This window comes from Thalassophryne amazonica, chromosome 19 (assembly GCF_902500255.1).
Source record: "Thalassophryne amazonica chromosome 19, fThaAma1.1, whole genome shotgun sequence".
Classification (NCBI taxonomy): domain Eukaryota; kingdom Metazoa; phylum Chordata; class Actinopteri; order Batrachoidiformes; family Batrachoididae; genus Thalassophryne; species Thalassophryne amazonica.
In genome coordinates, this window is record NC_047121.1 from 22,825,421 (window position 1) to 22,851,915 (window position 26,495).

Genomic DNA, 26,495 nt, shown 5'->3' on the forward strand with positions numbered 1-26,495 from the left:
AAGTGAATAAAATTGGTCCTAGCACAGAACCTTGTGGAACTCCATAATTAACCTTAGTCTGTGAAGAAGATTCCCCATTTACATGAACAAATTGTAATCTATTAGATAAATATGATTCAAACCACTGCAGCACAGTGCCTTTAATACCTATAGCATGCTCTAATCTCTGTAATAAAATTTTATGGTCAACAGTATCAAAAGCAGCACTGAGGTCTAACAGAACAAGTACAGAGATGAGTCCACTGTCTGAGGCCATAAGATCATTTGTAACCTTCACTAATGCTGTTTCTGTACTATGATGAATTCTAAACCCTGACTGAAACTCTTCAAATAGACCATTCCTCTGATAAAATAAAATAAAAAGTAAATGCAGACTTTTCCAGTAAATGTATATTTATGATAATGTAGAGTTTGTAAACTAACATGACTTTTACCAAAGTGTAACAGACGAGTCAGAATTTCTTAATGTTGGCATTTTAAAATATTTATTAAACATTTTAAAACAAAACTTTCTTTAAAATGGAAAGTTGCAGCACAAACCAACAGTGCAAACTGCTTACAAACTGCTTTAGCAAAAGATTATAAAAAAAATGGTCACATTTCACATGTTAAAAGATATTCATCCTTTTACTCATTTGCCATCATTAAAACAAATCTTCCAACAAATCCCAGAGCAGCAGCAGCAGGAATACATGACAAGCCCTACGTCGTCTTCAGCGTTTTTTATTGTGCTGAACAAAGGGAAGAGAAACAGACATCACTGAACAGAGGAACAGCATGTGAATAAACAAACAATACAATCCTTTAAAACTCCACAAAAGCTTGACTGTTGTTGGACAAAATTTGCACTGCGCACAAAGTTCTCCAATTACAGCCACATACGCCTATAACTTCTTCTGGGTTGTCTTGGTGGCTTTCCTCACTCTTCTCCTTCTTGCACAGTGACTCAGTTTTTGTGAACTGTCTCCTCCATGCAGATTTACCATAGAGTGCCATACTGTTTGTATTTCCTCATAACTGATGTAAATAAAGTCCAAGACATATTCCGTGGCAACTTTACCATCAAAGAGCCTCATCCACAATGACCGCAAAAGATACCAAGCTGTCACTGATGTTAAAGGGGGCAGGCAGTACATGGTATTAACCCTCTGGAGTCTTGGCTATTTTGGGGCGTTTTTGACTTACTTTTTTTTGTTTTACCTTCATAATTTACCTTAAAAAATATGTTTACTTTGCCTTGTTTGGTGTAATTTTTTTCAGCACAGCCTCACCTGTGTGACTTTACAGTTTTGCTTTCTTTCTGACATACTGCATTAAAATACTGACCCAATATTCACCCAAAAACATAAAATTTGAATCACAAAAACTTTTTTTCATAACTTAGAATGTAAATGTAAATTGTAAACTTCAAAAATATATGTAAAAATGTAGCATAAACAAAGTAACAATTCACATTAAAATGCAGGAAATGCTTCCGGCGTTTTTTTTTTTTTTTTTTGTGGCTATTTACATGCAATAAGATGCCATACAAATTATATTTGTGCCACTCAGAAAAACAATTCCTGTTCAATGCACATCAGAAGTGCCAAAAATTTGTACAGGTATTTCACCCAATTCCTTGTTTTTGTAACATTATTATTGGTATTGGTGCAGACTGTCCTTACTGTGTTAGTGGCCAAAAAAAAAAGAAAAAAAACAAAAAATAGAAAAAGTTGTTTTGGAATTTGGGGGTCTGGGAAAAGTCTCTACCTGAACCCCTGTGTTCTCCGCTCCTGGAGCCTCCTCTACGCTCCAGGGCTCTGCGCTGGAAAAGAAATGCATGAGTCCTGGAGAAGATGGAATGAGAAGTGCGCTGTCTGGTCCATTGTGCAAATCTGTGCACACAGATCAGTGAATCCACCTACTCTCGTTCGTCCAGACCAGAACAATAAAGTCCACTTCATCATCAGATTGATTGCGCTCTGGTTCAGATGCTGTTAACGTGCTCCGGGCTTTGACCGTCTTCATGCAGTTCAAAAAAAAAAAAAAAAAAAGAGAGAGAATTGACATGCTGTTCCAAGATGCCTGATTATTTTTAAGCACTAAATAAATAAAAAACTACACCACACACTAAAACACTCCACCACACACACTAAAATGCACTCCAAGCACAGCAAATAACTTTCAAAACTGTTTGCGTTTGCTTTTCGCTCCACATGAAACCACAATTTTCTTCCCTCAGCAAGCAAATTACGTGGATTAGGGTTCATTGTTTATTTGGTAATATATTTTACACCACTGATAAAGAAAAAAAATATGTTTTTTTACTTGTTTGTTGTCACAGACAGAGAGACACGGAAGAAAAGTGTCAGGTTTTGGGCCCTGATCGGGGTTTTGATTCTATTTGTTACTCTTTCTTTCACTCACCATCTGCCCCGGCTTTGATTTGTTAGTTGTTTTATTTTTGTCACATTTATTCTCTGTTCTGTTTTGCTTTGTCTCTTTGTTACTTTTCATACTGTGCTCATCATCCATTTCTTATGTAGTTTTTCTTTTGTGCTTATTATCTTATGGTTTGCTTTTCTGTTCTCATGTTCAAGCTCAGTTTGTTCCTGTTCATAATTGTATTATATTCTGATCTCGGGTTTTGATTTATGTGTTCTATTTAGGCTTCATTCCATTTGTTGGTTGTCACTCCACGCCCCTGCACCTGAAATTGTGTCTTTGTGTCTCACTCTGATTCTTTCTGTTTAGTGTTTCTATTAACTCACACATCTTTGTCTTTTTCATCACTCTACTTTGTGTAATCCTTCCTCACTATCTTGCACCAAGTATCATCTTTGTCCTTCTGCCACGCCCCCTTTCTAGATCATTCACCTGCATGTGCACCTTATTAACACCAGTCTATCTAAACTCCTCCCAGCCAACACACCTCTGCCAGATTGTTGTCTCCGTGCACTTACCAGCTCTCTTAACAGTCCTGATTTGCCTTGCCATGTTTTTGATCCTGCTTTGTATTTTTGACCGCGCTTTTTGCCTCTTCCCTGAAATCTGTTTGCTCATGCCACTGAACCCTGCTGGAGTATGACTGCGTGTTTGCCTAGCCTTGTTTGTACCTTTGCTCTGCTGATTGATATCCTGTGCACCAAACCTAAGCCTGGAATAAAGACAACTTATTTTACACTAATGCCTGGTCTGGGAGTCTGCATTAAGGGTCCACCCTCTTTGGGTGCCAGGCACCCTCACAGCATTACAAAAAGTCCCATTCGCAAAATGCACACCCACCCACCCACGTGGGGTCTGTGCGTTGTCATCAAACCCACGTGAAGTTGGGGATTGTGGGTGGTTAGTTTCAGATTTTTTTCCACCAATGGTAACACCCCTCTCTCCTGCTACAGGTGAGGGAGTCTTGTTTCATTCCAGCCCTCTCTCGCTCCTCCAGCTGAAAGATTTTGCTCTAGCTGTCTGCAAAACGTGCATTGAATATGAGAATATTATCCCCAAAAAACTCGCGTAAATTATTAAACATAATTCAAGTTATACCTAGCCTATTAACAAAATTTAAAAAGTGGTGTGGAGGATGAAGTTTCCACATTCAACACGCATTCAAACAGATACTCAGAGTGGGACAGATTGTGTGCTATGTCCGCTTAATTAGGTCATGTGACTTTTGACGCAAGGCTGCGTCATTTGACTCCAGAGGGTTAAGAACAGGGGTATGTAAACTTATGATCAGGATCATTTAGGTAGTTTCTGTTCTCATTATGATTTAAAAAGAGTACACATAGTTGTTTGACAATAAATAGCTTCACACAACCACTAACCATGAGAGAAAAAAAAGTTTTTATGTTATCATTCATATTTTCTGAAAAAGAAAAAAAAAAAATTCTGTCAGGGTATGTAAACTTTTGGGCACAACTGTCAACCCTGCATAATAAAAACAGCAAAACTGCCAATTTGTAAAAGTTGTTCATAATTTGAAGGCTACTTGTCCTCATACCTTCAGGGACCGACTCAAGTTCTGAGAGACGCCAGATGTCAGTCGGGTTTTTCATGTCCTTCCAAATGTCACCTAACAGAGAATTACGAGTAGTTAAAAACATTTCACACAACATGTACATCAAACTTTCTGATACAGTTTATGCAACAGTATACAAAATGAGGGTGCAAAACAACAAATCTCCAGTGTTCCACAGCTCTCCTCCTCCTTTTTTTATTTTACACCAAGATTCACAGACAAATTGTAGGAGGGATATACCTGCAATGTGCACAGATGTATTTGTCCGGCTTTTGAGTGACGGTTTGTATATTCTGGAATTTCTTGGCACTCCAGTAAAGCCAGGTTCAGGACAGGCGGCGTTCACCTCAATCTGACGATGACGCCGTGACTTGGAGGTCTGACATAGCAACACAAATGCACATGTTTAAGGATACTTGTTTGGATTTTTAAACTGAAAGCAAGAGCAAGTAGGAGGAAAGAGATAAGATGGCAGCAACCAGGAAATATCCTGTCACATATGCCAGAATAATGATTATTTAACATTACATTGAATTTTCAAAAAATACAGAATGTTTTGTGCAGTCCTCAGTAAATACCTGTTAACAGTTCTAATATGGTGATTTTACGTAAATGGATTCAACAAACTGTGACATAAAACACAAACCTCTGCCGCCTGTCCATAGGCCTTTGATTTGATGGAAGCAAGAAGCTCAGCTCTTGAGGAGCACTGCAGACACAAAACAGACATGGTTACAATTTTTTTCTGAAAGTACAAAGAAAAGATATGTCTCTACTTTAATAATCCTGAAATCCTGCATATGTTATGCAGGATTTCCAGTTCATGTTTCTCATCCCACCTGACATATAGGTGTATTTAGGAACAACAACATCACCTTACCCTAAAAACTGCTACAAAAGGTTTTTCCAATTGGTTTGGTAGTACTAGGTGTGCTTACTAACATACCAAATGTCTACCACAGTCTGACTACTGGAAAAGTGTAATTTTCAAAATGGCAACCAAGCCAGTCACCAAATTCTTAAAATGCCCATTACCCCATCATTATTCAGCCTAAATAAGCATTTTTGATGCCAAAATCCCATGTTTTGGGGATATAGTAATCCAAATAATATTTTTAAATTATAATGAAATGATCACAATTGTAAAATCCAAGATGGCAGATGGGGAAGGCCTCCATGACATTGCAGCCATGAGGGAAAAGACATCACAGATACCAAGATCTTATTTCAATACCCAATGAAAGGATGAAGAATCAAAGAAACAGGAGATCACTGAAACAGCGGCACAACTCTTTAGAAGTGATATCACTTACAAATCATATCCAAGTGCAAAGTTGGTCAAGCTTGATTTTGCCCTTTCATTTGTTCCTGACACTATGCAGACACTCTTGATTGGACTTTTTATGGCTTAGGAGATGGGACAAAGGTTGCAGGAATAGGAAATGCAATTGTCCAGGCAGTTTGACCACATGCTGTTGTAGCTCCCTTACAAATTGGCCTTGCAGTGCAGGCACATCATTTGTATAAGTCACAATTCCTCGTGGATACCCTTCATGAAATGGGATTTAGTTCTTCTTATGAAGATGACTTGCATTTTGAAAAGAACGCAGTAAGATTCAGTTACTCCACACATGTTAGCAGATGACACTGATTTGATGGACATGGCACTTCTTTTCACTGGGAACAATGTTGACCATAATATCCTTACTATCAATCCGGTTGTTAAGCTCTGACGTAACACATCACGTGATATATCTGTTTCCGGGTCCAAAGATCTGAAAGTTTACAATTAAAGTCACATCTGTATGATCCTTTTAAGGATCTACAGTTCAAGTTTAGTTTGTGTTTACAGTGTGCACAAACCTCCGTCCCTCTCTTCTCCGCCTCCGTTAACTGCATTCGTCTGTTTCTAAGGTAAGAACAGTTAATAAAACTATTTTTCTTTTACTTTATATATTTTATTATGCACAGGTAAAATATACAGGTATGTCTGTTAATAAAAAAATGTATTTATTACAATAAACAGGATGTTAAAGTGCAAACTTCACTTTCCCCCGAACGACATGAACAGGAAGTGATCATGGCTCACAGCAACTCCCATTGAAAATGACGGTGAAATGACCTGAGCTTCTGGCATTTTCACATAAAACAAACGCAATAACAACATCTAAAAACCCAGTTAATATATCCAGGAGAGTTTTAGGCACAATATACAAAGAGTTTTATGTTGCAATGCTAATGCTGTTGTCCGTGTGCAACGGTTTAAGTGCAGCCTGATCAGAGCGTCTCAGTGCAGTCCTCAATGTTAATGACAGTGCGCCTTTATTGTTTGGAGCCGGAAGTTAAAAAGTCACATGATGCGTTACATCACACTTAACAACCGGATGGCAGGGGTACCTTACATGAAATGGGAATCCTTGCAGCACTAACCCCAGGGCAGAGGTGTCAAGTAACGAAGTACAAATACTTCGTTACTGTACTTAAGTACACTTTTTAGGTATCTATACTTTACTCCATTACTTATTTTTCTGCCTACTTCTGACTTCTACTTATTACATTTTCACACAAGTATCTGTACTTTCTATTCCTTACATTTTTAAAACAAACAGGCTCGTTACTCTTGGCTTCAGCGCCGGTGGATGTGCGCAGTGCAGCGCACATCCAACGGCGCGGCTCCACCTGAAGCCCGAGGCGCCAGCGCAGTTCCACCGGCGCGGCTTTACCGTGGTGCCAGCGCGGAGTTATCTGACCATGGGTCCGAAGAAGGCACTGATGGCGGAGGAGGGAGACGATATCAAGAAGTCCCTGGACTTTTTGTCTGAGGAAATCTCTGTTGTTAAAATGCAGCAGAAATCCATTATGGAGCTGGTGGAAGAAGTGAAGGCTCTCCGGATCCAGAATGCCGAGAAAGACCGGCATCTGGTGTACCTGGAGAACCGTGTTGCGGAGTTGGAACAGTACACAAGGATGAACAACGTTATTATTACAGGAATTCATATTAAACCTCGATCCTACGCACGGGCGGTGTCAGAAGACAGCGGAGGGGAGGCCAGCGAGCAGGAGGCCAGCTCAGTGGAACAACAGGTGGCTGACTTCCTGCAATCTAAAGGTATTCAAATGGACTGTAATAACATTGAAGCGTGCCACCCCCTGCCCAGGAGACAGGATGGAGACAAGCGAGCTGTTATAATGAGGTTTGTCAACAGAAAACATAAAATGGCATTGTTAAAACAGGGACGGAAACTCAAAGGAACAAACGTATTCATCAATGAACATCTGACCAAAAGAGACGCAGACATCACCAGGAAAGCTCGTCTCTTAAAAAAGCAGGGAAAAATTCAACAGACATGGACATCCAACTGCAAAACATTCATCAAACTGAACGGAACACCAGAACAAGCGAAGGTTATGGTAATCAGGAACATCGAGGAACTGGACAAATACAATCAATAAGGTATGAGGACACAAACACATCACAACACCATGACACAGACCAGAGGAACCTATTCATCTACTACATCATCTACATCTGGAGACAAGAAGGATATAACTCACAAGATTGCTGATCATGGAAAACTAGAACTGAGAACATTTAAATACACAGACCACAATGTACTGGACTTGGAGCACGATATAGACCTGGACAATAATTTCTTCTCAAATATTAATGACAGTTGTTGCTATTATACAGATGAACAGTTTAATCGTATCATTAAAACGGATAACAAATTATCAATAATCCATTTCAACAGCAGAAGTCTGTATGCAAACCTTAACAACATTAAAGAATATTTAAGTCAATTTAAAAAAAAATTTAACATAATTGCTATATCAGAAACATGGATCAATGAAGATAAAGGAATGGATTTGAACCGATCGAAGCAGTGGTTCGCAGATTGAAGCAATGCTTCGACCTATTGTTTCGTTTATTCTTTCTTTCTTTCGCTTAATTTTCCCCCGCTAAAACCCTAAAGAGCATACTTCTGTGAGTATTATTTACCTTTTCTATGTTAAACCGACCTGTTATGGTCTTCTAAAACAGTTGATAGATGTATTTTATAACTTAAAAACGGAGCGACGCTAACGCGTTAGCATGTCTATGGCATTTTCAATGTTAAAAGTTAGCATGAAGCAGTTCCAGCTGTCTTCACGTTCGGGTGCATTTGTTTTCAAATTGGAATATTTCTTAAATTTATTTTTGTTTATATATTAATAATCTAATGATTATTATATACAATTTCAGAGAAAGAGACAAAAAGAACCTGAATAGAAACACAACAGAAAATATAAAAGCAACTAACAATGAACATACATACATACAGAAATAAATAAGTTTCCTGTGAACACCTAGTGACTCTTCCACCTCCATTTCATCCCTGTTTTATTTAAGTTTAATGACAGTTTGTTTTGGTCAAACCATATTTTCAATGTGTTAATTTCTTCAGTGATTTCCTCCAGAACTATCTGACAAACTAGAAAACTGCTGCATCCTTGTAAGAGCAGAATACTACTGGAATGAATCTGAATAAGGAAAGTTGTTTTTTTTTTTTTCTCACTAAATGGATGCTGCACTCACTGCAGTTTATTGTCTGGAATAGTCCCAGATTGCATTTCAGAGCTTCTAGAATTGAAACATTTTCATGCAGGTGGTGTTGGGGGGTAATTTTGGGTTTTGGGTCTTGGGCCACATGTAGAACGAATCAGTTTTTAAATTAAGCTTTCAATTCATATAGTGGCATCTACCTTTTTTTTTTTTTTTTTTTTTTTTTTTTTTTAAAGGTTACTTTATACTTTTATACTTTAAGTAGGTTTTGGAGCACATACTTTTTCACTTTTACTTGAGTAAAGAGGTCAAGTTGATACTTCAACTTTTACCAGAGTGTTTTTAAACTGCAGTATCTGTACTTCTACTTAAGTAACAAATGTGTGTACTTTTGACACCACTGCCCCAGGGTGAAAGAGGATGTTGTCATTCCAAGGAGAAACGTTATCAACCTGGATTTTTTAGTGCAAAGTAAAATTTCAATCATTGAACATCGCTTCGTGAAACGTGTGCCACATCATTGTGTTTGAACTTTGAAAGGACAAGAGATGCACTGTGACAGCTCTCACTAAACTTCAAACAGGATACCCCTGGATGGCAGGAAATGATGCATATCATTCATCAAGTATCATAGTTCTCTTGCACTAAAGATGGAAAGGTGTTTCATGGGGATTGAAAGGTTTGGCATTAAACATCAAGTGTCAGGCATTAAACATCAAGTGTCACTATATACAGACAATCTGCTCCTCTATGTGAGCGACACTGACAAGCATTCCACACATTCTCAAGTTATAAGACTCTTTTAGTCAGTTATCAGCATATAAATTAAACATTGCAAAAAGCAAATACTTCCCAATTAACCAATTAGCCATTGACCTGCAGTCATCTGCTATACCTTTTAAAATCGACTTAAATACCTAGGTATGAATATTTCTCGATTCCTAAGAACAATGTGTGAACAAAATATCACTTCACTAACAGCAACGGTCAAGTCTGACTTACAAAAATGTAATTACCTGCCATTATCCCTAGCGGGTAGGTTGCAAATTATAAAAATTAATGTGTTACCAAGATACTTGTATTTTTTTTAATGCCTTCTAAAAGCTTTTTTTCTACTTTAAATGACATTATGTCCTCTTTCATCTGGGCTGGTAAAAGGCTCAGGGCAAACCGTGCCATTCTATGCAGGGATAAATCAACTGGGAGACTTGTACTTCCTAAACTTACCAAATACTATTGGGCTGCCAATGTGCACAAAATAATATCCTCGTTTCTTTCCCCCCAGCCTGGCTGGTGCCACAGTATTCAATACTAAACAGCAAGGGGCTTCATAATTTGGGAGACCTGTACATTGACTGTATATTTGCAAGCTTTAACCAATTAATCTCCATATTTAATTTATCTAAGTCTGACTTTTTTCGTTAGTTTCAACTTCGAGACTTTGCAAGAAAGCACACCACGTCATTCCCTTATGTATCAACACCCAGTGTGCTGGACCTGGCTCTTAAGGCTAAAACTTTAAAGAAGGGCCACATTACTTACCTCTCAAATTTGCTCTCGCCAATTGAGGACACCAATTTACGCAAGATCAAGACATGTTGGGAATCAGAACAGCAACTTGTTTTCTCTAAGGTCGACTGGGAGAGAGCTAAGGGGGTAGTTAACTCTTCATCCAGTTGTGCCAGACTCTCAGTAATTCAGTTCAAAGTAATCCACTGACTACACTACAGTAAAGAAATACTCTCTAAACTCTTCCCAGACAAATTTGATGATAAGTGTAATTGATGTCAACAGACTCCATTCAACCTCACACAATTTTGGGTGTACCCCAACTATCTGATTCTTGGCAGCAGTTTTTTTTTTAATAATTTCAGGGCTATTACATGTGAACCTAATTCCAACCCCACATATTGCAATTTTTGGTAAACCTCCAGACAACCTCTGTACCACGACTGTTCAAAATAATGGTATAGCATTTGCCTCTCTCATTGCATGTAAGAGAATTATTTTGCTTTGGAAATCTTCTCAACCATCCTTAATAAAGTCTGGTTACATGACATCATAGGCCATTGAAAACTGGATAAGATTAAATTCTCGCTTAGAGGCTCATCAGAAAAGTTTTATACCACCCCAATTCCAATGAAGTTGCGACGTTGTGTAAAATGTAAATAAAACAGAATACAATGATTTGCAAATCCTCTTCAACCTATATTCAACTGAATACACCACAAAGACAAGATATTTAAGATTCAAACTGATAGACTTTATTGTTTTTGCAAATATTTGTTCATTTTGAAATTGATGCCTGCAACACATTTCAAAAAAGCTGGAACACTGGTATGTTTACCACTGTGTTACATCACCTTTCCTTCTAACAACACGAGTTTGGGAACTGAGGACACTAACTGTTGAAGCTTTGTAGGTGAAATTCTTTCCCATTCTTCTTTGATGTACGACTTCAGTTGTTCAACAGTCCGGGGTCTCCGTTGTCATATTTTGGGCTTCATAATGTGCCACACATTTTCAATGGGCGACAGGTCTGGACTGCAGGGAGGCCAGTCTAGTACCCGCACCCTTTTACTATGAAGCCACCCTGTTTTAACACATGCAGAATGTGGCTTGGCATTGTCTTGCTGAAATAAGCAGGGACGTCCCTGAAGAAGACGTTGCTTGGATGGCAGCATGTGTTGTTCCAAAACCTGGTTGTACCTTTCAGCATTGATGGTGCCATCACAGATGTGTAAGTTACCCATGCCATGGGCACTAATACAACCCCATACCATCACAGTTTGCGCTGGTAACAATCTGGATGGTCTTTTTCCTCTTTTGTTCCTCTTTTGCATGGTAGAGTTTTAACATGCACTTGTAGATTTAACAACAAACTGTGTTAACTGACAATGGTTTTCTGAAGTGTTCCTGAGCCCACGCGGTAAGATCCTTTACACAATGATGTCGGTTTTTAATGCAGTGCCGCCTGAGGGATTCAAGGTCACGGGAATTTCAATGTTGGTTTTCAGCCTTGCCGCTTACGTGTAGAAAGTTCTCCAGATTCTCTGAATTTTCTGATTATATTATGGACTATAGATGATGGAATCCCTAAATTCCTTGCAACTGAACACTGAGAAACATTGTTCTTAAACTGTTGGACTATTTTTTCATGCAGTTGTTCACAAAGTGGTGATCCTCACCCCATCTTTACTTGTGAACAGCTGAGGCTTTTGGGGATGCTCCTTTTATACCCAATCATGACACTCACCTGTTTCCAATTAACCTGTTAAACTGTGAAGTGTTCCAAACAGGTGTTCTTTGAGCATTCATCAACTGTGAAGTGTTCCAAACAGGTGTTCTTTGAGCATTCATCAACTTTCCCAGTCTTTTGTTGCCCCTGTCCCAGCTTTTTTGAAATGTGTCGCAGGCATCCATTTCAAAATGAGCAAATATTTGCACAAAAACAAAAAAGTCTATCAGTTTGAACATTAAATATCTTGTCTTTGTGGTGTATTCAATTGAATATAGGTTAAAGAGGATTTGCAAATCAATGTATTCTGTTTTTATTTACATTCTACACAAGGTCCCAACTTCATTAGAATTGGGGTTGTTCAAAAAAAAAAAAAAAAAAAAAAAAAACCTCTGAGAAACCTTTTGTTGCAATTTTTGGGGAGGTAAAATCATATTTGCTACTGCCCTACAACCCCCACCCCCACCCCGAAAAAAGAGAGATGCAATTACAAATTCAGGCAAACAATTTAATACTGCTCCATTAAGGGGGGATAATAAACAATTAAAATTTCATAATACTGGCAACCTGTCCAGGATGTACCCTGCCTCTTGCCCAATGACTGCAAGAAAAGGCTCCAGCCCTACCATTAACTGGAATAAGCATGTTCAGAAAATGACTATAAAATGACGAGAAATTATAGACCATTTTAACATAAAATTACAACGACAAAAATCCACACTGCCCAGTTGAAACTCAATACAACATAAATTGTAACTCACTGCCTCCTGAGATGATGTTCCCTCACCACTGTCATCTTCCATAAGTCCAGGATCCTGACAACACAACAGCATCTTGTCACAACAAGTATTACACATTAGGTGGCATACAAAACATATTAAAGTAGTTAAAGCAAGTCGTATTAAAGATTTAAGACAATTTCTTCCAAGAAATCAAACGTTGTGCTATGCATAATTTCTCCAAACACAGCCACAAAAGCTTATAACTCCTTCAGCGTTGTCATGGGCATCTTGGTGGCTTCCCTCATGCCTCTTGCACTGTCACTCCGTTTTTGGGAGCAGCCTACTCGACACAGATTTTCCATAGAGCACCATATTGTATTTCTGATTGATTGATGTGAATGAAGTCTAAGACGTATTCATGGACTTGGAAATGTTCATGTATCCATCACCTAGCAAGTAAGTCCCTCCAGCAACTCCCTTATTTTCACTCGGGGTCGCCACAGCAGATCCAAAGTGGGACTGTATGTTGATGTGGCACAGGTTTTTACAGCGGATGTCCTCTTGACACAACTTCACATTGCATGGGGAAATGTGGCAGGAGTGGGATTTGAACCCATGTATCCATCCCGAACTTCTCTAAATAAAACTGACTGTAAAAGTCATGATTTGTGTTCACAACAGTCCATATATTTAGTTCCTCCAATTATTTATGTGGTTGTAATTCCTAAATGGTTAATGCGGTATTTTTGTTAAACCCTCTGAATTAAAGCAAAAAAAAAAAGAGTGTACACTAGAAGCATATCTTGGCTGTTTTATTTCAACTCCATTGTGGTGATGTATATTGGTAACAGTTTAAAGTTTGTGCCACTGTCCAAATACTTATGGACCTGATTGTATCTGGGATAGGCACTACTTAACTAAAGAACTGGGCTGCATTTCAGAAACACTTTTCCATCTACTTAATGCTCAATGTACTTTCGTGTGATGCCTGCAGATGGGGATCACCTCTGCTTCTCTAATCGTTTGACAACCACGGCTGTCTCAATTCATGCAGTTTTGGGATTGTTTGGGCGGAAAAGGAGTATCATTCCTTTTTGGGGAGTGAAGGCTGCATTTGTCAGTCACATTCCAAGGCGCCTTCGAAATGAGATGGCTCAGCCGCACCACTATGGACGTATGTGATCGACAAATGCAGCCTTAAACCCCCTGTCCACATACGTCTCATTAGGGTGCAGTTTGATTCCCGATAGAAAAAAAAAAAGAAAAATGACAAACTCACGTGATAATCACCAACTCCGCCGCAATCTACCTGCAAGCACGCGGCAAACTATCTGGAGTGTTCCGATCATCGTGGTGATCGGGAACAAAGTTTAAGACTGTTCAAAATGTCCAACCCAATAGCAATCATCAGGAACCGGACCAGGTCACCGGCAAGCTCATGCAACTTAACAAGGCCATCTGTAACATCCCGGGAACCTTACAGTAAATTCTCTTTTCAATATTGTTATTATCAAATTATTAATTTGGGTAATGTATGTTTTAGGTAAGTTTCAGAATTTCCAAAAGGTCTGAGAAATATCGAGATTCATTATCAGCTGTTATCAAATATTAGAAATGACTTTTGTATGTGTTCATACATATTTTTCAGAATCATGTTCAAAATTGAAAGACTGATTATCAAACGCTTTGCGTACGTCCCCATCACACTCACCACGAATGAGCAGGAACCAGGCCGACACAGCAAATATTACCATAATCAGATGCAGTTGGAGGGAAAGAGGCGTGGTCAGCAGTGTCAGAAAGCTGCCAGACTCTTGACAGGAATTAGAACGTTCGACCACATTACACCCATTTTGGCATTTCTTCACTGTCTACCTGTATCTGTGAGGTCGACTTTTAAGGTTCTGCTATTAACTTATAAAATTATTCACAGACTGGCACCTCCCCACTTAGCTGACCTAATCAAACCCTATGTACCAGCCCAGGCTCTGTGTTCTCAGGGCGCAGGACTACTTTGTGTCCTTAGTAGGGTTGGGTATCGAGAACCAGTTCTTTTCGGGTATCGTTAAGAAATGATTCGATCCACTGGCATCAATAGCCTTTTTGCTTCACGATTCCCTTATCGGTCCTTCAGAGCAGCCGTTGTTTTTGAGGGTGTTTGTCGGGAAAATGATCATTTCTCTACATTGATTGCAGACCCTGCAGCGGCTCTGTAATCAACCGCTTCTGCAGTGCGGCTCCGCTTTGAAGCTTGAACCAGTGAAGCAGTGCTTCAAACCACTGCTTTGTTGGTTCTTTGATTCACTGCTCTTCAGAAGTGGAAAGTTCGCTTCTTAACCCCTCTCAAAGCCATTAAAATATGTCAATCGTTAGTCACTTTTGTGTGGATTAAAGTCACTAACTGGGACTCCTGTCTTGTTGCAGTCAAGAAACGAGAATTGACCTCCGTTCCATTGGCACAGGTCCAAACTCTGCGCCACTCTCTGCTGAGACAAAGTCTGGTCGAAATTAATAACTTCACAGCGAATCCCGAATGATACCTCTTTACAAACGTAATACAGACAAACTACAATCGACTAAAACATTTTTTTCCTCCCAAAATGAGATGTCCTGTATTTTTTATGAATTACATCCTGACGTGCAGCACAGCCAGCTGCAAGAGCTCAGCTCACATGTATGGAATGACATTCATGCCAATAATGTCTGAAAGGAAATGCTTTTGACAAAAACTACAGATTTTGTTTATTTCTATTTATGTCCAGAGATCAAGGATCCACCATGTAGAGTTTATCATGTCCAGAGTTTAAGGATCCAGTGACCAATTTCATATTTACGTCTGCCAAGGAGGTTATGTTTTCGGTCACGTCCGTTTGTTTGTTGGTTGGTTTTTTTAGCAGGATTACTCAAAAAAATCCTCAGTGGATTTCAACGAAAGTTTTACCAGGGGTGTATCTTGGCCTAACTTAGAAGTCATTAAATTTTGGTAATGATCCGGAACACGATCCGGATCCAGTAATTTTTTTTAAGGATTCTTTATCATTGCAGGATAGGGCCAATTTCAACATTTTTGCATCTAACTTCATGAAGACGGGTCACAAAGGCTGAACAAAAATTAAGTTACAACACAACAATAATTTAGCATTTGTTTCTCCTCATTGAATAAACTTGTTATTAGAAAATAAAATAAAAAAAACTTGTGTAGTTCATGCAGTTTCTCTTTATAAATATATTTGCTGAAGATCTAAGGGTGTAACCCACTTGGGCTGACGCCGTCGTATACGACGGCTGAGACCAAGCTTTACTAAATTATAAATAACTTTTTAATGATATGAGATAGAAACTTACTTTTTTTGTTTGCTGAAAAGTTAACTCCACGGACTTTCGAGCCACCATCCACCATCTCTGTACTCCTCATAGAAGTTGTGTGATGACGTGAGCAATGTGAGTGTCCAATCAGAATTGGTTCACTGTCACATGGTTTTCCAAAATCCAATCATAGGGCAGATTCACCTCACGTGACACACCAAAGATTGTTTTTAGGAGTGATGTGTTACTAATTTATTATAGTTTGCTGTGTGTTCTGAATAAATGTGTGTGGAAAATTATTTCCGCTTTACTTTTTCCTTTCTTATTTCTGATTGTAAACCTTTATTACACTTATAAAACACAACTATAGCATATATATTTTGAAAGTACAGGTTGTCCTGAAAAAAAAGAGACATAAAACTTGACTGTGGGATGCAGGGAGAGCTGTTAACAGAAATAATAAAACATTTATGCCAGGCGAGTGAACTGTCCAAAAATGCCCTTGGACCCTAGAGGGTTAACCACTGAATCTGAAACATAACGGAAGATGCGTGAAACGATGTGGAATAAGTCTCTTTGCCAAAGGGTATTCCATGTGACGTCAGTGACCAGGGTTGGGTAGGATTACTTTGAAATGTAATCCAAAAGTAATCAGATTACAAGTAATCCAAATGTATGTACATACATACGAGGTCTGTCAATAAAGTAACAGTCCTTTTTATTTTTTTCAAAAACTATATGGATTTCATTCATATGTTTTTACGTCAGACATGCTTGAACCCTCGTGCGCATGCGTGAGTTTTTCCACACCTATCGGTGACGTCATTCGCCTGTGAGCACGCCTTGGGAAGGAGTGATCCCGCCCCCTCGTCGGATTTTCATTGTCTGGAAATGGCGGAATGAAAAGGACTTTTTTTCCATCAGAATTTTTTCAGAAGCTGTTAGAGACTGGCACCTGGAAACCATTCGAAAAATTTATCTGGATTTCGGTGAAAATTTTACAGGCTTCACAGAGAATAAAGCCTGTTACTACAGCTTTAAGGACCCCTTTAAGGACGCTCGGCGCCGCGCCATTTCCAGACAATGAAAATCCGACGAGGGGGCGGGACCACTCCTTCCCAAGGCGTGCTCACAGGCGAATGACGTCACCGACAGGCGTGGAAAAACTCACGCATGCGCACGAGGGTTCAAGCATGTCTGATGTAAAAACATATGAATGAAATCCATATAGTTTTTGAAAAAAATAAAAAGGACCGTTACTTTACTGACAGACCTCGTACATGTAATCCACATGTATTCTTTCAAAGTAATCCTACCCAACCTTGTCAGTGACCTTATGGCCTTGGTGGAGGTTTGCGCTCTCCGGGTGCTTCTAGTTTACTTTAAGACTAAATAAAATGCTGTTGACATAGAAAACTTGTAAAGCCTACTTTTCGGAAACAGAAAATTCACAGGTATCGATAAGGGAATCGATAAGAAATCGGATTAATAATGGTATCGATATAGATAAAATCTTATCAATACCCATCCCTAGTCCCTAGGGTGAATAAAAAGTCTGCGGGCCACAGAGCCTTCTCTTATCATGCACCTGTTTTGTGGACAGATCTCCCTGCGCCAATAAAACTGTCAGTTTCTGTGGAGACTTAAGTCTACACTTAAGACGCATCTATTCTCCCTCTTGTATGGCTAACATACTTGCATAGTATGGTACTATGCTTCCTATCGTTTTAAAGTAATTTTATTAGCAATGGAACAGGTCATGGCCTCAACTTTATCTAAATTTTGGCTCTGTGAGTGAAGCTTAGGCCTGCGATCACCTTTGCAATTTCTCCGTTTTCCTGTTGATTTCCTGCTGATGAATTATACCTTAGGTGTAATTTTTTCCCGCCGACTGATTCTGCTCTTTTTTCTCTGTCCGAGGTACAAACGACGGATGGATCTGAACTGAAGAGCCTGCACGGACCGTGAGGTGGAAGACCTGAGGCTGGTGCTGCATGCTGCGGTCTTCATGTGGGGTCCCACCGACGGTGTTGAAGACCCCTGCCTGTGGTACTAACGCCTGTGCGACTACACCCATAAATGCAAATGAAGGTCGAGTATGGCAGTTGCAAAACGGACTATGCTCGAAGACTGGATCTGAAGACCCAATTCCCCCCCCCCCACCCATTTCTAACCAACTAGTGCTATCCTGGATGTCTGCGTGGACCTAATGATCCAAAAAATCTGATGACCCTCTGTGTTGTTAAAAATATTTTTTATTAGTATGACCTAAGCAGTGGGTCACCCCTTTGAGTCTGGTCTGCTTGAGGTTTCTTCCTCAATATCATCCGAGGGAGTTTTTCCCTTACCACTGTCACCTGTGTACTTGCTCTAGGGGTTGGTAAGGTTAGACCTTACTTGTGTGAAGTGCCTTGAGGAAGCTTTGCTGTAATTTGGTGCTATATAAATGAAATGAAAATACTACGAATAATAATAATAATAATAACACCAACAACAGTAATAACCTGTTTTTCCATGCTTTGCTGCCACTTGTAGAAATCCATCACTGTGTTGCGTAGCTCAGGGACAAAATCTTTGTGAATCAGTTGGAGAGATAAATCTGGTATTTCTGATGTGGAAGAGATAGACGTCTTCAGCTTTTTGTAAAGTCGGTGCACGCTGGATAACTCCTGTAGGTAAATAACACATCGCAACCATGCAAACCCAAGTATTAAACCATGTGGACAAGTTATTTTTAGTTGTGTGCACATGCATCACTTAGTGTTGCTTGGCTCCCCCCCGCCCCCCTACACAGATTCCGCTCCACCGCCTGCTCACCTCCAGCACATCCGGGTTGATCAGCTCCTGTGGACGAGAAGCTGGTTCCATGAATTCTTCCATTAGTGTAGATTTTTCAACCTTCCTCTTTTTCTTGTAAACCAGCTAGAGATTGAGAAGAACATGGAATGGAATTTTCAAATACTTATAACAAGACGCAGTGTTACAGAAAAAAAAAGAAAGAAAACTATATTAGGTAGATAAGATCAGATGGACACAAATAAACCACAAGTGGATTTTCCTACTGGGAAAACATCCCATACCATGTTGTGCAAAAAATTCAGAGCCCCTTATGGGTAACAATTGCTGGGTTTCCCCCAGTATACTTTCGCATTACCTTGTTTAATATTTATTATTCCTCCATGTCTCTGGCATTTTGTACTTCTCATAGATCTTGTGTCAGATTTCATAGTATATTCTCTTCTCAATTTTTTTCTCCTAAACTCTTTCACACTTCCACTGGGATTTCATCTGGTCCAGATGACTTCTCAGTGTCCACTTCAATGTCTCTTTTGCTACCTTCCTCCCTAGCCTTCAAAACAACATTTTTGGATTGCTTCATCCAGCAGCTTTTCCAAAGTATCCCTTCCACTTTCTTTTCACCCTACCACTCACCAAAAACCACACCGTGGTCATCTTTAATCTGATTTAATTGACTAAACCAATGCTCTTAAACCAGTGTGTCCCAGCAGTCTCTATTCTCAAGTGACTACACTTAATTATATCCGTCAAGGACGTGATAAAATCATCTGCATTTATTTATTTGTCTGTCTGTCAGCAGAATTATGTCAAAACTACTACATGGATTTTGACAACATATTCACCACAGATAGATATTAGGCCATGGAAGAACCCCTTAAATTTTGGAGTTGATCTGGATCTGGATTCTGGATCAAGTTTCACTTTATATAAGCTTTGAAGGATTACCGTCAAAACTACTTCACGGATTCTCACCAAATTTTCACCACGGATACACATTAGGCCATGGAAGAGTCCATTAAATTTTGGAGGTGATCCGGATCCGAATCTGGATATCACTTTATATACACTTTGAAGGATTACATCAAAACTACTTCACTGATTCTCACCAAATTTGCACCACAGATAGATATTAGGGGATGGAAGACTCCAATGAATTTTGGAGTTGATCTGGATTCCAATTCTGGATCAAGATTCACTTCATATAGGCTTTGAAGGATTACTTAAAAACTACTTGACAGATTTTCACCACATTTGCACCACAGATAGATATTAGGGCAAGGAAGACGCCGCTGAATTTTGGAGATGATCCACATCCAGATTGGCGGACATCTTCTGATTGCTCTTGTTCAATATTTTCTGACTGAACCTGTTCTTCAAATGATCCTCTTTTGCCACCCCGTCATCCATGGTCTGGTTCCATTGCTTACTTTATCCATCACCACTTTTTGTCACTTGTTATGACCATTTTTTTATGTTGCTACATTTTCTCCACAGTTGATCAGTGGTTACCATAATTTCTGCAAGGCAAGATCTTGGGTTTGATTCCACCCATGATAAGTTCCTTCTGTGTGGAGTTTACATGTTCCCCCATGTCTATGTGGGTTTCATCTGGTCACTCCGGCTCCCACCCACTATCAAAAACATACAGATTGGAGTCTGTTCCTTTCTCTGCCCTTGACTAAGGCAACCTGCGTAAATCTGGAGTTGGTTCTTCAAGATACTGAACCCCAAACTTGTCTGAAATGCATCTGTAAAAAGCTTAGCCAAAACCATAAAGCAAATCAGCCACACATCTACATTGGAAAGATGTACTCACGTAAAGTTCTAATGGTAACACTTCATGCAAATATAACTGCAACTGACCGGAGTGGGCATGGCAGTGAAGTAGAACGCTTTTTCAGACATCAACTGACGCAGGATGAAGACGACATCGAGATGCTGGGCATCCAAAGCGTCCTTCTCAAACTTTTTGACTTCTTCCCAGTCCTTCAGTGCCAGGCGGATCTGCAGTCAGCAGGACAACATCAACTTCAAATAAGTTAAGAATACACAATGTGTCAAGAATGACAGAGCACACAGAAAAATGTGTAAAACTGTTTTTTTACTACTCACCAAAGCCATCTACAGAAAATGGACAATATTGGGAGTAAATACACAATTATCAATCCCAACACTGGTAACACTGACAATAACACAGCCACCCAAATATCAAGAATAAATCCAATACTAGTAGTACTTATTCAAACATTTTAAAGTAACAATGCAACATTTGACAAAACATTTCAAATTAATTTCTTTCTTGGAGTGGGCTAAGCAGAGTAGTGTCAATGTTATGTCGGTGTATTCAGTGCAGACTTGAAGTCAGGATGGAAATTAATTTAACATCTCAGATGTGTGAATTTGGCAAACTGCATCATGTGGAGAGATGTGAAGGCAGCGCTGACCTGCTCTGAAGGTGTGGTGGTCTGGCAGTGGAACAGGCTATACAGTAAGTACAGACCTCCTACTCTGATCTGGAAACTGAAGGGCGGCAGGAAAAAGCAGTAGGCGGTGCTCAGAATCAGGCGGATGAACGCTCGTTTCTCAAAACAGGGAGTGCCGCTGCAACACATTTTGCCAACAATGATTTAACACACTGAAAAAGTGTGTGTTTGAAATTCCATTGCCAAAATATTAAATATGAAGCTTTAATTATGAGAACCTCACAAAAATTCAGTAACAACACATTCATTACATTTTCAATTCATTTAATTTTTGTCAATATTTTACTTTATCACTTAAAAATGTGATTGTTCTTTCCAAATATATTGAAATATTATGAGAAAAATTAGGTAAAATGGTGGAAAATTTACAGAAACAACAACGCCGTTTCATTATTGATTTATTTTTTTAACTCATATTTTACTTAAAAATGTGAGAAATGGGCACCACGATTTTTTTTGTTCCACAAATACAGTGCATCCAGAAAGTATTCACAGCCCTTCACTTTTTCCATTTTGTTATGTTACATCTTATTCCAAAATGGAGTAAATTAATTTCCCCCCTCAAAATTATACTCATAACACCCCATAATGACATGAAAAGTTTTTTTTATTATTATTATTAAAAACAAGAGCAATCAAGAGATTTTTGACATCTGCCAATCCAGATCACCTCCAAAATTCAGTGGAGTCTTCCATGTCTTCCATGCCCTAATATCTGTGGTGAAAATTTCATCAAAATCTGTACAGTAGTTCTGATATAATCCAGCTAAGAGAAATCCTTCAACAGAGAGACAAATAAATAAATAAGTGCAATCACAGATTTCTTATGTCCACTAATCCAGATCACCTCCAAAATTAAATGGAGTCTTCCATGCCCCAATATGTATCTGTGGTGCAAATTTGGTGAGAATCTGTGAAGTAGTTTTGAAGTAATCTTTCAACGCCTATATAAGGGGAAATCTTGATCCAAAATCTGGATCCGGATCATCTCCAAAATCTTATGGAGTCTTCCATGCCCTAACATCTATATTTGGTGCAAATTTAGTGAGAATCCATGAAGTAGTTTTGAAGTAATCCTTCAAAGCCTATATAAAGTGAAACCTTGATCCAGAATCCGGATCCAGATCACCTCCAAAATTTAATGGAGTCTTCCATGGGCTAATATCTATCTGTGGTGAAAATTTGTCAAAATCCGTGCAGTAGTTTTGACGTAATCCTGCTAAAAGACAGACAGACAGACAAATAAATAAATGCCAATGATTTTATTACGTCCTTGGCGGACGAAATAAAAGCTAAGACGGCACATGTACCTAAGTATTCACACTCTTTGCTCAGTACATTGTTGATGCACCTTTGGCAGCAATTACAGCCTCATCTTCTTGAATATGATACTACAAGCTTGGTGCACCTATCTTTGGGCAGTTTTGCCCATTCCTCTTTGCAGCACCTCTCAAGCTCCATCACGTTGGATGGGGAGCGTTGGCGTGCAGCCATTTTCAGATCTCTCGAGAGATGTTCAATCAGATTCATGTTTGGGCTCTGGCTGGGCCAAGAACATTCACAGAGTTGTCCTGAAGACACTCCTTTGATATCTTGGCTGTGTGCTAGGGTCATTGTCCTGCTGAAAGATGAACTGTCAGCCCAGTCTGAGGTCTGAGTCTGGAGCAGGTTTTCATCTAGGATGTCTCTGTACATTGCTGCATTCATCTTTTCCTCCATCCTGACTAGTCTCTCAGTTCTGCTGCTGAAAAACATCCCCACAGCATGACGCTGCCACCACCAGGCTTCATTGTAGGGACGGTGCCTTGTTTCCTCCAAACATGACTCTTGGCATTCACTCCAAAGAGTTCAATGTTTGTCAAAGTCAAAAGACATTGGCACAGGTTGAAACTCGTCCCTTATTGTGCACAATTTTAAAACATTCACAATCACTCGTCAAATTCATATTTTAGAAATGACTGTCCTGATCACAACATTAAAGGCAATCACAAATTTTGATGTAATTACAAGTTTAAGTGACTCAATTTAAAAAAGAATTCATCATGAGGTTTATGTCACAGAAATCCTACTTTACAATCACACTGCAGTCATTCATAAATGATCTCCTGTTGCATTTATAATAAACATTTGTATTTATTCACAGTGTCTGTTTTTCTGGTTGAAATGAGATATGAATAATCTAACAGACTTTAAAAATTTCCATGTTATTTTATTTGTCTAAAAATACATGTCCAAGGTTCCAGGTGGTTTTAATTTACAGATGAAGAAAGGTTTCTAAAGAACATGTTTTTTATTTATTTGGCTATTTTAATTACAAGTGTTCTAAACTTTTTTAATAGTAATCAGAAATTTTGAGGTAAAAAAAATAGCAAGGATTTTTTGTAGAGATCAGTAGTTTCTGCCGCTAGTCTTCCGTGTTTTGGCCCGACGCATTGTTCCTATTGGACAGCGCGAAGCTACGTCACAGCTCAGAGTGGCGGAAGTTGGACTGGGTTGAACTTTTACCGTGTCAGCCTGTCGATAAGCGGCAATGTGCGCTCCCGTCATAAGTATCGCTTTAGCTCAGCTTTTGACGCCTCTAAAAAGCAACGCGTCTCATTGAAAATAATGCTTTTTAGACCGATTCGTGACGCCTCTGAAGCTTCCGACATGTCACAGAATCTGATGGACAGTGACCTTGTTTGACATTTACTTTGGAAACCAAGCAAACAATTCAACCTATTTATCCTATTAGTTCAACTAATAATTTGCCTCACTTTTTACCAACATTGGAAAAACTTTAACTTTTGACACCTGAACAAACACAAACTAGACCTTTGTTATCGCTTTTGCTGATTTTTACCCAATAACTCCATAACACTGAGTCACAGATACTCTATACCAGGGGTGGGCAATCATGTGCCATGAAGGGCCGAGACACTGCAGGTTTTCCTTTTAACCAATCACCTCAGCAGGTGATTTCATTGACGATCAGGTGTTTATGTTCAAGGGAGAAGCTCATCAGCAACCACCTGCTGAGGTAACTGGTTGCAAGGAAAACCTGCAGTGTCTGGGCCCTCGTTGCCCACCCCTGCTCTATACTATATAAACTATACCCTTTTTGAATCCATATGATCAGCCAAAGAATGTGGTATAGTTTTCAACATAATTGGAGCATTTTTAAATGTTGGCACCTGTGTAATCCTTCACTGACTCCTACCTTGTCGACCCTGGGATGGCCATCATACATTTTTATGAAAGCCATCTATACTGAGGATTGATTAAAAATATTGTTTAAGCCCCTTAAGTGGTACCGAAAACATGCTCGGCTCATGAACTATTTTTCAGAACTCTAACAAAGGTGGCATCTGTTTTTTGCAAACCATGTGGAAGTGGACAGACTAGATCATTAGGTGTGGCTCATTTCTGTGACATACAACAACGAAGTCTAAAACATGCCATTTCAGGGCTAAATTTCACTCATACCTGGTAGTTGCAACATGCAAAGTAACGGTGGACTTTGCTTCTGTTTAACATGAAACCTCAACTACGTCTGCAAAAATGAGAAAAAACAACAACGATACAACACCTTTAAAAAATTTATTTTATTTTCCTTACAGCTCTGTGGGACCTCATTCTACCCTCAGATATCAATAAATCAGTTTGTGTCCAGATTATTCGACACATTTTAGAAAAAAATAGATGAGATGAGATTAGATCAGACATCAATATAAATGTATTGTCGTTGATACTTACTAGAAAATCTCTGTGAACTTCAAGTCCCTCCAAATTTGGGAGAAAGTCTCAAAGCGGACAGAATCTGTCTGCTGGAAGCGACTCAGGAGCTCCTCACAGTCTGACTTCACCTGTTTCCCACACAGCTCCATCGCCCTGCTGCTTATTTACAGTCTGTGTTTTGACAACTGCAAACGTTTGGCGACTATTTAGTGCGTCATCAACAGCCGACGACACGGTTCCCCTTTTCCGCCCACAAAGGAAAACGTTGCGCCACGCCCATAGACATTATACACGTTGACGCCTCGTGGACTGCAGCCGGTCACCATCTTGGATGGGTCCCTGTTGCGCCCCCAGTGCATTTATTTGTACTGGGGGCGCTTCTTCTTTATTTGTACTAAATTCAAATGAACAATCCAAACTTGTTTCTTTACTAAATTATAAAATTAATTAAATTATACATTTATCTATATGTCAGTTTTCTCAATTCAACTTATTTTCATTTATATAGTACCGCAGTCTAGCATTAGGGCTCTCCAATTGGTTCAAAATGCTACAACCAGACTTTTGACACGAAGCAGAAAGTTCAACCACATTAAACCCATTCTGGCATCTCTTCACTGACTTCCTGTCCCAGTGAGATCAGATTTTAAGGTTCTGCTACTAACCTATAAAATTATTCATGGACTGGCACCTCCCTACCTAGCTGACCTAATTAAACCTTACGTACCGGCCCGGGCTTTACGTTCTCAGGGTGCAGGACTACTTTGTGTCCCTAGGGTGAATAAGAAGTCTTTGGATTCAGAGCTTTCTCTTATTGTGCCCCTGTTCTGTGGAATGGTCTCCCCATGCATCAATAAAACAATCAGATTCTGTGGAGACTTTCAAGTCCAGACTTAAGACGGACTTCTTTGCCCTTTCATATGGCTAGCATACTGGTACAGTTTTGTTTTACGCTTTTTACTCTTTTAATTCATGTTGTTAGTAATTGGAGTGGGCCGCGGCCTCAACTTCACCTAAATTCTGGGTCTTTTAGTGAAGCTTAGAGCTAGTGGCCGGCGATCACCTTAGTATTTTTTGTTTTTCTTGTTGATTAATGCTGGCAAATTATACAGTACTTTTTGTCTTTCTGATGCCTGATTCTATTTTTTCTCTGTTTAAGGTGCAGCTCCATCCAGAGATGGGAGTTGTGTTTGTGTTGGCGACCCTCCTGTCCTGTGTGCCATCAGCAATTCTTGTATATTCAGATGTGAATTGTTCTGTGAATTATTTCTGTAATTTACGTTTGTAGCATGGCCCAAGCAGAGGGTCACCTCTTTGAGTCTGGTCTGCTTGAGGTTTCTTCCTCAGAGGGAGTTTTTCCTTACCACTCTTGCTCTGGGGGTTGGTAAGGTTAGACCTTACCTGTGTGAAGCACCTTGAGGCAACTCTGTTGTGATTTGGCGCTATATAAATGAAAATAAATTGAAAAATTGCCAAAAGTGCCAAATCACAACAAAATTGTCTTTGTTAAATAGCATAAGACAAAGTGTTTCACCATGAAACTACATATTTTAAACGTGTGACAGCATCCTCTATCGTAAATCAATCTCTGCTGTTTCTAACAAACCAAACCGTGGGAAAATCGGGTAAAATCTGCGTGAGTTATGTAGTTGGGGATACACCAAATAAACGCACTGGGGCGCAACAGGGA

At 39.3% G+C, this 26,495-nt stretch overlaps 1 protein-coding gene across 3 annotated transcripts; it reads right to left on the minus strand.

Annotated features, from left to right (window-relative positions):
* Nucleotides 1-507: 507 nt before the first annotated feature.
* snapc1b (small nuclear RNA activating complex, polypeptide 1b) lies at nucleotides 508-24,988 on the minus strand. Of its 3 annotated transcripts, none has more exons than XM_034159711.1 (10): nucleotides 24,824-24,988; nucleotides 21,050-21,206; nucleotides 20,469-20,609; nucleotides 18,624-18,728; nucleotides 18,311-18,475; nucleotides 12,540-12,593; nucleotides 4,644-4,706; nucleotides 4,238-4,376; nucleotides 3,980-4,051; nucleotides 508-731 (listed from the first exon to the last, which is right to left on the minus strand). In XM_034159711.1, exons 1-10 carry the CDS (start codon nucleotides 24,952-24,954, stop codon nucleotides 724-726), a joined length of 1,035 nt encoding a protein of 344 aa, XP_034015602.1. In that variant the 5' UTR covers nucleotides 24,955-24,988; the 3' UTR covers nucleotides 508-723. The 3 variants fall into 3 exon arrangements, with proteins under 3 accessions (XP_034015602.1, XP_034015601.1, XP_034015600.1); XM_034159710.1 differs by lacking the exon at nucleotides 508-731 and adding an exon at nucleotides 1,715-2,001 and having other exon boundaries at nucleotides 12,543-12,593; XM_034159709.1 differs by lacking the exon at nucleotides 508-731 and adding an exon at nucleotides 1,722-2,001.
* Between the last annotated feature and the right edge of the window lie 1,507 nt (nucleotides 24,989-26,495).

Coding starts and splice junctions, on each gene's coding strand:
- snapc1b (XM_034159709.1), bottom strand. CDS start 24,954: ATGGAGCTGTGTGGGAAACAGGTGAAGTCAGACTGTGAGGAGCTCCTG. Junction 20,610..21,049: donor CCACCACACCTTCAGAGCAG/GTCAGCGCTGCC, acceptor TGCTGACTGCAG/ATCCGCCTGGCACTGAAGGA. Junction 12,594..18,310: donor AGCAAAGCATGGAAAAACAG/GTTATTACTGTT, acceptor TTGTGTTGTCAG/GATCCTGGACTTATGGAAGA.